Here is a 12,807-nt window from a genome sequence, read left to right on the forward strand (position 1 = left end):
TTAAATCATATTTATTTAAATATGTCCATCTGGTTGAAACTTGCAGTAACATCTCCAGCGCCTAGGGGAGACTTCCCTAACCAGCACATAGCTTTGCAGTCCATATAGTTTGAAGCTGCGGAGATTAGTAGGCTGAGAGATAGAGTTATACGCCTGCTCTTTCCCCACTGCTGTGGGGCAGCTTTCCTCAGCGGAATGGAGTGGATAGACGCCTGGCTCAGAGGCTACAGAGGTGCGCCATGGCAGGAGCTGTGCCTATGGGTAAGAACGAACGTGGCTTCACTCAGACGGGGCAGGTGCAATGTGTCCAACTCGGACGACTGTGTAAATTTGCTTAAAGGCTTTGCGGAATCAAGCACTAATAAGGGCCTTCTCTGTTGTGGAATGCCCTTCCCTTAGAGGCCCGATCGGCACTGAGGCTGGCTTTGTTTCAGTGCCAAGTTAAAACGTGGCTTTTTATCATAACCTTTGAGAGCTAAATTTACCAAGGCTGCACACTGTTTTAATTGTTTTTATTGCTTTTAAATTTTACACTGGTTTTAATTTGATTAATGTTTTAGTATGTTGTTTAGCTGTGTATATTATTTATTGCTTTATGCTATTGAATTGATATGATCTGTACGCTGCCCCCTGAGATCTTAATGAAATAGGGTGGGATGCAAATGTTTTAATAAATAAATAAAATGGTGGCCCTATACTATTAATACTGGTACAGTTGAGAGATATGTGGCCCTGTTCAGAGAGTTGAGAGGCACGGGGCCCATCCGTAGCTCTACTGCAAGGGGTATATTGTACCTTTCCTTCTTACCCGAAAGGACATCTCCACATTTTCCCCTCCCCAGATCTCCATCTGGTTGTCGTATGAGCCGATGTGTTCAAAATAGGACTTGGAGATGGCAAAGAGGCCACCAGCAAATGTGGGGGTCCTGCAAAAAGTGAGAATCACAAGAACGTTACATAAAGCCCAGCAAATCCAGTACTCACTGAGCAGGAAACTGATTGGTCAATCACCTCTCTTCCTCATTTCTGAAATTCCCAGTGGTTTGCTCAGAACCGTGTATCCATATAGGTCCAAGGCTTGTCCCTTCACAGCCTGGGACACACATCTATCAGGGGAAGCTTCTCTCTTTATGATCCCTACACACACACACACTGATTACAATCAACACATAAACAATGGCAACCTGGACTGGGTTCTCCCCAACCAGGTGTCCTCCAGAGGTTTTAGGCTTTGGCACAGTCAATGGTCAGGAATTCTGGGAGTTGTAGTCCAAAATAAATGGAGGAAACCAGGTTGTGGAAGGCTGGTCTAAGGAAATCAGATCTGTGGAAAGGAACAAGGCTTTTTCTCCAATATCTCCAAGGCTTTGAGGGAAGGTTTATGCAGTTCTGCAAGACCCAGCTGTCTAAGCGAGCTTTCGAGAAGTGCCATGCTGGTGTTTGTTTGTTTTTTGCTGTTCAGTTGCTTTAATCTTTTAAAAAGAAATTTATGGCTGCTGATTTTAAAATGGATTTGAGAACTGTGTTTGTCTGCTTTTGGGTATTTATATCCTACCCTTACGTGGGGGAGGGAGCTTCCATCCAATAAACGAATCCGGTTGCAAGCTGCTTCAGGGTACGGGAGAGGCAGAATAAACCATTATTAAATAAATAAAACTAAAGGGGTGAACAATTAACACTGCCATCCCTGCTCTTCTTCAGTCACTGTTGCTGCTGGAAAGAATCAGGAGCCACAGACTATCCTCCTGTCCAAGAGGAGGTTCTCCAGTCATGGGGAGCAGAGAGATTATTTTCACAATTCTCACAAGATCTCTGCAGAACCTTTAACAGAACCTTTAACAGTTGGCGCACAGAACTTTTTTCAGTCATCACCGCCTTGAAAAAACCCCGTATGTTTTCCATAAGTCAATTTTCTTTTATTGTAAGTTATCTTAAACAAACAGGAGGAGAAGCAGGTGCGTGTGTGTGCATCGCAGACAGGCATGCACACAAAATGCCAAACTCTTTGTTGAAACTAAAACTACAAACACAGTAAGCTGCATAAATTTATTTTGCTTTTAAGCCTCAGAGGGTGGGGCAGACATGGCTGGGAAGTTTTGTCCCTTGTTTTTCACTTCTGTGGTTGACAGGTAGCTGGATCTCTTACCTGAAGGAAGATAAGCAGCTGGGCCCAGAATTGTTGGGGGTGGGTGGGGAAAGAGCCAAGGTAGAGAATTTGAGGCATGCCTTGGCTGATCACATCAAAAGCTGTAGAAACAGCCACCGTGCTTAAGGTAGACCTCCTTCATTGGGAGCTTTAAGGAGAGCTGTTTAGAAGCAGACAGGGCCTTTATTCAGCCATGGGTATCATTACTGTAAATGCATATAGCTGAGCCAGAAATAAGAGCACTTGGAGATGGAGCTTTTCAATCTGCCCTGCTTTCATAAATCGGTTACCTCAGAGCTTTTTGTTTTTTAAGAGGAGAGAAGTGGAGATCAGAGCTGAAAACTTGCTTCGACAAGGCTTTCTCTGAAACACAGTTCTTTTCTTACCGAGGGGGCCAGTGGAGATTAGGAGCTGCTGACAGGCCAAATTTTCAGCCTCGCTCCCTCCCTCCCTCAAAATAAGCAACAAAAAAAGAATCCCCACCCCCTTTTCATTGGGGCAGAACAGTCTCCTGTCTGACCTTAGCACAAAGAGGAGCTGTACTTGAGGCCAAAGGAACGGGATTTTGTCTCTCTATCGCAATGACGAGGGCCAAAGGGCTGGTATTAAATGTCTTCCACTTTATGAATTCAAGGTCATTTCAAGCTTTAAGAGGTTGGGATACTGGTTACCTTAATGACTCTGCAGCTGCCCACTGCCAAAACAGACAAGAGGCTGGCAGGGTTTGAAAGAGAAAGGAACAAACCCTGGTTCTTTCATGTCATGGCCCTCATTATCCTGCTTTTGTACAGCAAAAAAAACAAAACAAAAAATCCCGCCATTGTGTGTCTAAGAACTTTGGGCATACAAAGTGCTTTACAATCTTTATATCGCAACAACACACTAGGAGGTAGATCACCTCCGTTCTTGTTTTTCCTGAAGTGGAGATGGGGAATAGAGAAAGAATGCGGTGGACTAAGGCGATATCTACACAGCAAATACATATTGGTTTTATGCAAGTTTAACCGTCACGGCTCTCTACAAAAGTCTGAGGATTCTTCGTACAGATTTCCAGCTCTGGCCCTCACAGAATTATAGTTATCAGGGCTTCTTGGGGAGAAGGAATATTATCCCAAATCGAAATATGTTTGGTGTTATATACTGCATGGCAGTTGCTGCATAAATAGATGGGTTGTTTTCCACATTCAAGACTCAGGACTGGGATACACATGTACATTCATTACTTGATGACTGCACCAAGAAGGGATGACATAAACGCAAGACCATAATAGCTCAGTGACAGAGCACATGCTTTGAATTTAAAAGGACCCGGGTTTGATCACCAGTATCTCCAGGTAGGGCTGGGAAAGACTCCTGTCTAAAAACCTGGAGACACACTGAGGGTCTCTACATTAAGGGGAAAGACACATCCCTACCAGGCTTTCTTTTTCTGGGGTCTTTTCCACATTTACTACAGCTCCTTTAGATGGCAACCAATGGCGAATATCATGATTTGTAATTGAAAATTTCCCCTCTTGGCAATGCTCCATAAAGTTCAATAAAACACTGCCGTCTAGTGGCTGTATTATGCTGACTTTACACATTGGGAATATCCAGCGATAATCTTAAATAGTGCTTTATCTTTTATCTTTCTTAAAGCGAGATTACTAGGGAAAGGTGTGGGAGACGTCCCGGATGTTGATAGCATTGTGTAAAAGACCCGTAAACTTCCACAAGTGGCCAGTTATGCGCATGCAATATATCACTCTGTAAACCACCCAGAGAGCCCTGGCCATGGGAGTGGTATATAAGTGTAATAAAATAAATAAATAAATAAATCACTCATGTAGCGAAACTCACTGTCAGTCTGTGTAGACCAGGGATGCAGAACTCTTTTTGGGAGGGGGAGCCGAAGTTCAGTCCCACTTGACCCTCTGCGGGCCGGACAATGTCAGTGCCATGCCCATGCTCATTGACATCTTTGCTTTGCCTCCCCACCCATTTTGCCTTTCTCTGTGCTGAAAGAGACACAGGGTCTCAGCAGAAAGAAAGTGACTCATTCCCTGGGAGGAGCACTTGCTCCTTCTAGCACCGGATGAATCCCTGATTCAGTTTGAAGCACTATGGATATTGGTAACCATTGCAGGTTAGGGGAAAAAATATAGTCAATGCCTGCAGTATACAATATAACCCTCCAAATTTTTCAAAGGTGGTTATCTGTCGACTGTCAGGGAGGGGAAACTTTTATTGGACTACAGCTCCCATAACCCCTATTAGCCATGCTGGCTGCGGCTGAAGGGAGTTGAAGCCCAACTTCATCAGCAGACAGCCTAAGACAACAAGGTTCTGGCCCTTTCCGGACTTGGCGTCAAACTATGGCTTAGCATTACACACACATTCAGCAGTCCTCTCTTCCTTCTCCTCTGGGGCAACTGTGAAGAGGAGAATGGAAGCTTCCACATACATTTTTAAATGCATAGAGTTCCTTGTTATGTCCAAAATCTGAGTAACTCTGGATAGTTTATAGAGTTCCCTGGAATTTGAAGCAAGAAGGAACTCAAATTAATTTAAAAGCAGAAGCAGGGGCCATGTTGGAAGAGGAGGAGGAAGAGCCAAGGCTTGCCGGCATTCATACATGTAACGCTAAATCATGGTTTAGCATTATTATTATTATTATTATTATTATTATTATTATTATTATTAATTTATTTATTTATATAGCACCATCAATGTACATGGTGCTGTACAGAGTAAAACAGTAAATAGCAAGACTTTGCATCTGAAATGGGCTTCAGCTGAATGTGTCAGCTGTTCCGATTCCCCTCACACCTTCTGTTACAATATAAGGAGTCTTCTTTGTTAAGTTTTGTTAAAACCGAACATAATGGCCAGTTTTTAAAAACCAGAACAGGCATCTGGATTGTATTGGAACGACTGAATTTAAGATAAAGAGCAAAAGATGAAAGGAAACAACTGACTTCTTAATGAGAAGCTTCACAAAATAACACAACCTGCCTGGAGCCTGAGGAGATGTAATAACTCCTTTCATTCGTAGGAATGGAGTTCATAATGACCCCCCTTCACTCAAAACTGAAGGAGGATACATCCATCCCTTCGGCATCCTATTCCCTCTTCCAGCCTTGGGAGCCGGCCTAAGCTGCAAAAAGCGTGTTCACCTAGCCACGGACCCAATGAGCAAGATGAATTCAGACGGTGTGATTTCATGAACTCTAGCTGAGGAACTTCATGCCAGGTACACCTCCAAATCCATCCATGGTCTTAGAAACATGGGCATCCTATGCAGAGCACAGAGGCAATCTTTGCCTCCACACTTCTCCCGCTCTGCATTTTGGCTAGATTGGCATTTTTGCCTGTCTAGCTATTGCTCTGTGGAGAGGGAGGGAAGGAGGCTGAGGATAGCTCGTATCCCTGCTCCCCCAGTCTCCTCCCCTCCCCACAGGACTACCCCCTTTCCCTGCTCTGAGGTCACGTTTGTGAGCTCACAGACGCAAGTGGCCTGGTTCTCTCTGTGCCAGCTATGAGCGGGGAGAAGACACCTTGGTCCGAGTGCTGCCACCAACTTTGGATCCAGAAATCTCTTAATATATTTTGCATTAAAGAAAATGGCAATTTGTATGACGGAATCCTCATTTGTTCATTTTTCATCAAAAAGTCACAGTCCTATGAAACAGAAAGTGATAATTCAGCCATTGGGGCAAATAGGACTTGTCCTCCAGGCCTGCATAGCCTCCCCCATACCCTACTCAAATAGCGGCTTTCAAATGGGAGCAGGAAGTACAGGCCATCATCACTCTAACCTTTCCCTTATCTGTCTGTCTATTAATTGTATTTCTTTACTGCTTTTCCGAAACCAACCAAGGTGATTTAGAAAGGTTTCAGAAAATAAAAAACACAATTAAAAAAAACACCAGAAAACATTAAAAAAAACAGCCTTAAATAGTCACAATGAACAACAATGTAAAAAGCCAAGTTAAAAAACACACGTTTCGATCCCGTTCCTGAGCGCAAAGAGAACAGGTTGAGAGTGGACATCAATTTTGCAGCCCAGCCTTGGGAACCAAAATGATAACAGCATAATCCATAGTGACCTAGTCATAGAGGCAAATGAACACGAAACCCAAGCATGTGATGGCTGACTTTAAGCTTTTTCAATCAGCAACTCCTAGCTCGTGGAGAGCAGTTTGTGCAAGAGAGCTAGGGCCTTGCTAGACCTACCTGAAAATCGGTGCTTCAGGCGCAGCGAGACCGCGCTAGAATTAGCACAGGCCTCCACCCCTATCTACATGTCAGACGCGACGAAGCCCCATCGCATCCGCCATTTTTTTTTTGTTAAAGGGGCCGCGTATGCAGGAGCATACCACTGGAAAGGTAAGGTTGTGGCAGCGGGACAGAGCGGCTTGGGACATCGGCGGTGGGACAGAGTGGCTGGGGACATCAGCGGCAGCAGGACACAGAAGGTGGGGACAGGGAGGGATCGGAGGCCAGGGGAGGTCATGGGGGGGGAATCGGCGGACAGGGAGGCAGGAGCGCTGTGGCCTGTCCGCCGCTTTTCCTGGCTACTCATGTGTAAGTGCAGTAGATGGGAAAAGTTGCAGAATGGTCCACACGCCCACGGTCCCAGCCTCAGCCCGCCCTGACACTGGGACTGCGGGAAGAACCGCGCTACAAGCGGTTCTGGTTAGCTCGGTGCCAGGGTGGCTCGAGCCCTGGCTGAGGCCGGGATCCCCTATGCGTCATTTGGACGCCCAGGGACAAGCACGGGCCTCGCACCACGCTAACCCCGGTCTAGCAAGGCCCCTAGTGGTGGGGTAAGAGAGTGATCACTTCTGCTGCCTCACTGGGATTAGATGATTGAAATTAAAGGCACAATTGTGCATCATTTGCCTACTGAGGACACCTCAGCCCAAACCTGCAGATGACCACTTCCCAGCAATTTTATGTAGATATTTAATAACATGAGGGCCAAAACAGACATTATTTTCAAGTGGCTACATCTTTTTCACTTTTATTCTAGTGTAAAACACAGGGCCCAATCCAGAATTTAAACCCCCCTCCCCATGCATCGTAATCCAGATTAAGCTCCCTGCACCTACTCTAGAATAAAAATGAAAAAGACATAGATGCTGAACACATATTTAAAGAAATGCCTGTTTTGCTTCTGAGACAAGATGGAACCTTGAGGCACCCACAAGCTAAAGGTCATAGCAGTCTCCCAGCAACACTTTCTGGGAATGACCCTCCAGGAATGAATGGAACCACTGAAGAATAGTATCCCATAAATCTATCCCTCTCAGGTGACCCAGCAGGATGCCATGGTCAATGGTACTGAGTGCTGCTAAGAGGCCTGGGAGAATCAAAAGGGTTGCTCTTGGAACAATTAGGCAATCTATATCCAGACAAAATTCATTGCTTCATACTTGTAGCAAATGCTGAAATATGATCCAGTTGTTTTTTTAATTAAAGTGATCAAAATTCTACTATGGCTTTTAAAAGGGGAGTGACGTTAATCGACCTCAGGATTTTAGTTATTAAAACGGATGTTTTTGGAAAACATGCAGTATTTCAGATTAATACAATTCCTTCGCTCCCACCCATTCTCTCCCTCGAATCTAGGGAAAGAAAGGGGTATCAAAAGGTGCTTTCATCGTGTACCTACTTGATAGGATAAGTCTCATCTTTCCTCCTCTGCCTCTCATGTTGAGGGATGGACTCCCATCCAAAAGTCAGACTCCAGTCAAAGTTCCCCCGACTATGCACCTTGCCATATTGAGTTGGCTTGGAGAACTCAAAGGTGTTCAAGTCGATTGTGGTGATATCTGGACTGACCACGGCTGTGGGCTCTTCAGCAATTCGTGATAAGAGAGGCTCTAACCACCCATGGAAACATTCACCTAAGGAAAGAGGTGAACAGCCATGTCAACTGATGTGGTCAATACACACACGTTTTCCTGTTTCCAAAATGCTGCTGGTCCGAACATTTTCTTGGGTCATTACTGGCTCCTCTGTCCTTTCACAGATGCTTTCCTCCTTGGCAACTTCCTCCCAGCAAATAGAGATTGATGCACACAACCACTTCTCTTTCCCCAATCCCCGTTAAGCAGAGCAACTGCATCCACAGAACAGGATTTTCATATCTGCACTCCCCTCATGGTTCCAATTTACCTGGAAAATAGTAGTATCTGAAGTTTTAACTCCCAAGACCTAAAATAGGGCCTAATTACTACTAGGCCTCATTGCAGATGCGCAGTGGCCTCTAGTGGTGGCATCAAGGAATAACTATGCAATGCATCGGAGATCATATTATACAGTAGCACACCAAGGGTGGGCAACATATGCCCACCCCCAGCCTTAAGTGTATCCCCTAGACATCCACCCACCCAAATTTGTCACTGTGGTAGCAGCGGCAAATCGGTAGTTTGCTGCCAAATTTCAACAGCAAACCACTGCTGCCGAAATTCAGCAGCATGTAGCAGCAGATGTGCACCCCCAGTGGAAACTGGTCCCCAGAGCCCTGAAGATGCCCACCTCTGGTATACGTAATCACAGCAGCCTCTGTGAGATCATGACACATGCTGAGGTGATTGTGCTTTAACTGTATGGAGGTCTTCTTGAGCTCCAGTTGTAAGGTGTAGTAAGGTTTAACACAACCTGGAAGCATCTAGAACCATTATAGAACTACGACAGGTACTGTTGTGCATTTCACCATGGTTCCGCCATTTGTAAAATCATGTTTGTGGCCAAATCCCACCTGCAGCTGCTTGGACACCAATTGAAGGACCAATTCTACCAGCCATTATGCACTGTGGGATAATCATGACAATTACATCCTCTTTTCTTTTCTTTTTTAAACCACTTTTTAGCCTGCTTCAAAAGGTCCTCTCCTACCAACACTCTGCAGCTGTTGTTATTATAACCAGGGCAGGCATGATCACATTGTGTACCTAAGAGAGTCAAATTTTACATATATATACACTAAATTAAGAAAAACCAAAACCAAAATATGTATGTAATTTTCATAATTAAGAACAGAGTATCTTAAATTTATCACATTGCAATAGTGAGTTACTTTTTCTTGGCAGAATTCATAACATGGGGAGAGATTGTATGGGACGTGGTGGAGGAATGGAGGGTCGGAAAGAATGGGCAGAAGTAGAATGGAATTAGTTGTACACCGAAAATTTCTGGCAATCAAGTGAATCTGACTTGTGTTGTTTGCATATTATTTTTTATTTATTATAAATTTTTGATTGATTGATTTATTACATTTAAATACCGCCCCATAGCCAAAGCTCTCTGGGCGGTTTACAAAAGTTTAAAACAGTGAACATTAAAAAGTATACAAATTTAAAACCATTAAAAACAAACAGTATAAAAACAACAGTATCCATTTAAAAACAACAGTTCTTGGGTCCATGAAAAAACAAACAAACTTAGTGTTGTTAAATGCTGTTAAACGCCTGGGAAAAGGGAAAAGTCTTGACCTGGCACCAAAAAGATAACTATGTTGGTGCCAGGCGAACCTCATCGGGGAGATCATTCCATAATTGGGAGGCCACCACTGAAAAGGCCCTCTCCCTTGTTGCCATCCTCCAAGCTTCCCTTGGAGTAGGCACTTGGAGGAGGACCTTAGATGTTGAGCACAGTGTATGGTAGGTTCATGTTGGGAGAGCCGTTCCATCAGGTATTGTGGTCCCAAGCCGTATAGGGCTTTATAGGTTAAAACCAGCACCTTAAATTGGGCTCGGAAGCGTATAGGTAGCCAATGCAAGCGGGCCAGAATCGGTGTTATATGTTCAAACCTCCTTGTTCCAATTATCAATCTGGCCGCTGCGTTTTGCATAAGCTGCAGCTTATTATTTATTATTTATAATAAATAAATATATTTATTATATTTTTTTAATCTGCCCAATAACTAGAGGATTGAAAAATCAGGACATAAAAGAGCATGTTCAAATATGCATGTACAGCCCTTGATTACTCTACATTCTATCATCAAATGATGAATATGCACATGTAAGCATGCCATTTCAGACAGGTCTATTGCCTTGCAACTCAATGCACACACATACTTTTCAGTGGAGACCAGTCGTACATCCAGGTGCCAGCCACCAAGGGCTGGTTCACATATGCAAGTAAATCACTTGGTTCCTCTACATTTGATCAGTGGCAAGTGAATTTGTGAACTGACTTTATCTATGGCATTAGATCTGCTACAGTCCATTCACACATGCAGTTCATTATTGGGCACTGCAGTCATCAAGTGGTGAATATGTATAAGCCAAATGCAATAATACCGCTATCAGTTAGCACGTGTGCATGTGTGAACTCGCCCCTTTGCGTCAAGGAAAAAATGCCAGTCTTGGAAATATCAGCATCTTGAAGTCCAACATCAAAGTCTGTACTTAACAGCAAGCAGAGAGAGAGAGAGAGAGAGAGAGAGAGAGAGAGAGAGAGAGAGAGAGTTATTACTTACAGTGAGCATCCAGGAACGTGAGTACATCTCCTGTAGCAACGCTGGCACCGAGCAATCGGGCTGTTATTAAACCCTTCCTTTCCAGCTGCCGGACGACCTTCACTATCTGCAATTGCTTCACATAGTTGTCTAACTCGTCTTTCAAGTAGTCTGGAACAGAATATATGGAATTGGTGAGTGGGGAGGGTGTCAGACTCTGGCAACTGTGTGGAACAGCAATAATACTAAAGTTGAGATTTAAATATTTCTTTAAATATTTAAATCCCAGCTTTATACAAATATTTAAATTTGTTTTATTAAACAAATTTAAATATTTGTTTAATAAAGTAGTTAACAAATTTTCCTTTTTGCTAGAAAACAGTACAAATAAAAACATGGTTATGGACTCGGTCTATGACAGCCAGGAGAAGGGGTGGCGAGGAGAGGGCAGAAGAAAGGAAAAAGTTCCAATGTTTGTAAGTCAGTCAAACTCAGATTTGCTGAGAAGTCCCACTGAGTTTGATGAAGCTTACTCTCGAGTATGCATAGTGACTTGGGAGCAAGATGCACTGAACTCAATTGAACTGACTTCAAATAGACATAAACAAGATCATGCTGTATAAGCGAGGTTTACCCAAAATTTTGAAAACAAATACAAAACACTCTGAGAGCAGGTTACTTGAAAAGGCCCTGTGTTTAACCAAGAGGTTCAAATCTGGGGTATCTCTCCCACAACAACACGGAGTTCTGTGTTCGAACAGCATGTTAAACAACCCAGGAACAGAGAGTCCCTGAATTGTTTACCTCCACTCATTTGCAGCGGGAGCGATCGGGCATCTGGGAGCCAGCATGCTTACTTGCTCCCGCTTGTTCATGACTTAAAAACCCCGGGAAGTCGTGATGGGCGAACTTGTGAACTGGCAGGTGTAGACAGCGAATTGCATAGAGTAAAGAGCAGGAAATCCTGAGAGGGCAGGCAGAGGAGGGATGGAGCGCTGACCAGGTCCCTCCCCTGTATCCAGCAAAGAAACCAAATGGGTTGCCAGAGGACAGAAGCCTTCTCCGTGCTCAGCATGGACATGCAGCAGGCTGATGCAAGAGGGGTGAGCTCTCCGCCTCCCCTTTGCCAGCCCTGAGCAGGCTAATGAACATTTTTGCAGGCCAGTAACTTGTGTGGGCTTATTTGCAAGGCTAGATTAACCCAAGGCTAACCATGTCAGCTAATTAAAAAGGGAAACTTTGCAATTACGCTTGCAAAACTATTGGGAGCCAGAAAACCTTGCCAAAATACAGTAGATATCACACAGAGGACCACTAGCAATCTACCTTCTGTCTGCCTCCTCCCTATTTCACTTCTCTCAATAATTGTGCAATCAGGCTTAAATATAGATATTAATGCATGGTGAGGAGCAGTAGACCAGGCAAATCAGGAAGTGGGGGCAGAAACCAGTGCATGTAGCTAGGCCAAATTGAGCCATAAGTAGTTGTGAAAGCTATGTAGTGTTGCCAAGTGGCTATTGGGTGAAGATCAAATTTCTGATTCAGGGCAAGAAAAGGCAGAAGTTGCATGCTGGCATCTACTGATTGAACCAGCATTAGTATGTTTTCCAGAGAAGTCAAGAAGCTGCTACTTTGAATCAGTGTTGACCCATGGCATCAATGTAAAACCAAGAAAGGGATAGCATGGCCCAGAGCTTATCAGGTGTCTTGACACCAGGGGCCACTTTATACTCAGTGATTGCCTCATGGGTACTGCTCAAGAGCACTGACATATACCAATGTACCACGTGGTCAGTTTCATGTTTCAAAAGAGCTCTTAATTTCTTTTTAAAAAAACAAGTTCTCTCTCAGGATTCCACCTGGCCAGTGTCAGCATGCTGGGCACACTCTGGGCTGATATCCACATGACAGCCAGTGAATGGGTCTCTTAGGCTGTAGTCTTAGTTAAAACACACGTGCAGTGCAATTCTAGACACATCTACTCTGTCAGAATTAAGTCTTATTATTTTCATTAGAGCTTATTCCCAGGTCAATGTGAACGGGACTGCAGCCTTAGTAAGGAACAGGCTCCCTTGAGCACAACGGGATTTACATCTGAATAAACATGTATAAGAACCACTAGTCTATACTAGCTGTAATGTGTCGTGGTCACTCGAGAACAATCCTGCTTGTTTCCAGGGAGTAAAGGAGGGAAATGGTTAGTTTTTCA

The 12,807-nt window shown here is 44.0% G+C and overlaps 1 protein-coding gene across 1 annotated transcript in view; it reads right to left on the reverse strand.

Annotated features, from left to right (window-relative positions):
* GALNT6 (polypeptide N-acetylgalactosaminyltransferase 6) overlaps window positions 1-12,807 on the reverse strand; it is a 47,258-nt gene that overhangs the window by 12,282 nt on the left and 22,169 nt on the right. The window contains exons 4-6 of the mRNA XM_063119700.1: window positions 10,620-10,769; window positions 7,803-8,037; window positions 809-926 (exon numbers count right to left, since the gene is read on the reverse strand). Of these exons, the coding sequence (XP_062975770.1) occupies window positions 809-926; window positions 7,803-8,037; window positions 10,620-10,769 (503 nt within the window). The remainder of the gene's footprint in view (window positions 1-808; window positions 927-7,802; window positions 8,038-10,619; window positions 10,770-12,807) is intronic.

The sequence above is a fragment of the Elgaria multicarinata genome, chromosome 3, assembly GCF_023053635.1.
Source record: "Elgaria multicarinata webbii isolate HBS135686 ecotype San Diego chromosome 3, rElgMul1.1.pri, whole genome shotgun sequence".
NCBI classification, from domain to species: domain Eukaryota; kingdom Metazoa; phylum Chordata; class Lepidosauria; order Squamata; family Anguidae; genus Elgaria; species Elgaria multicarinata.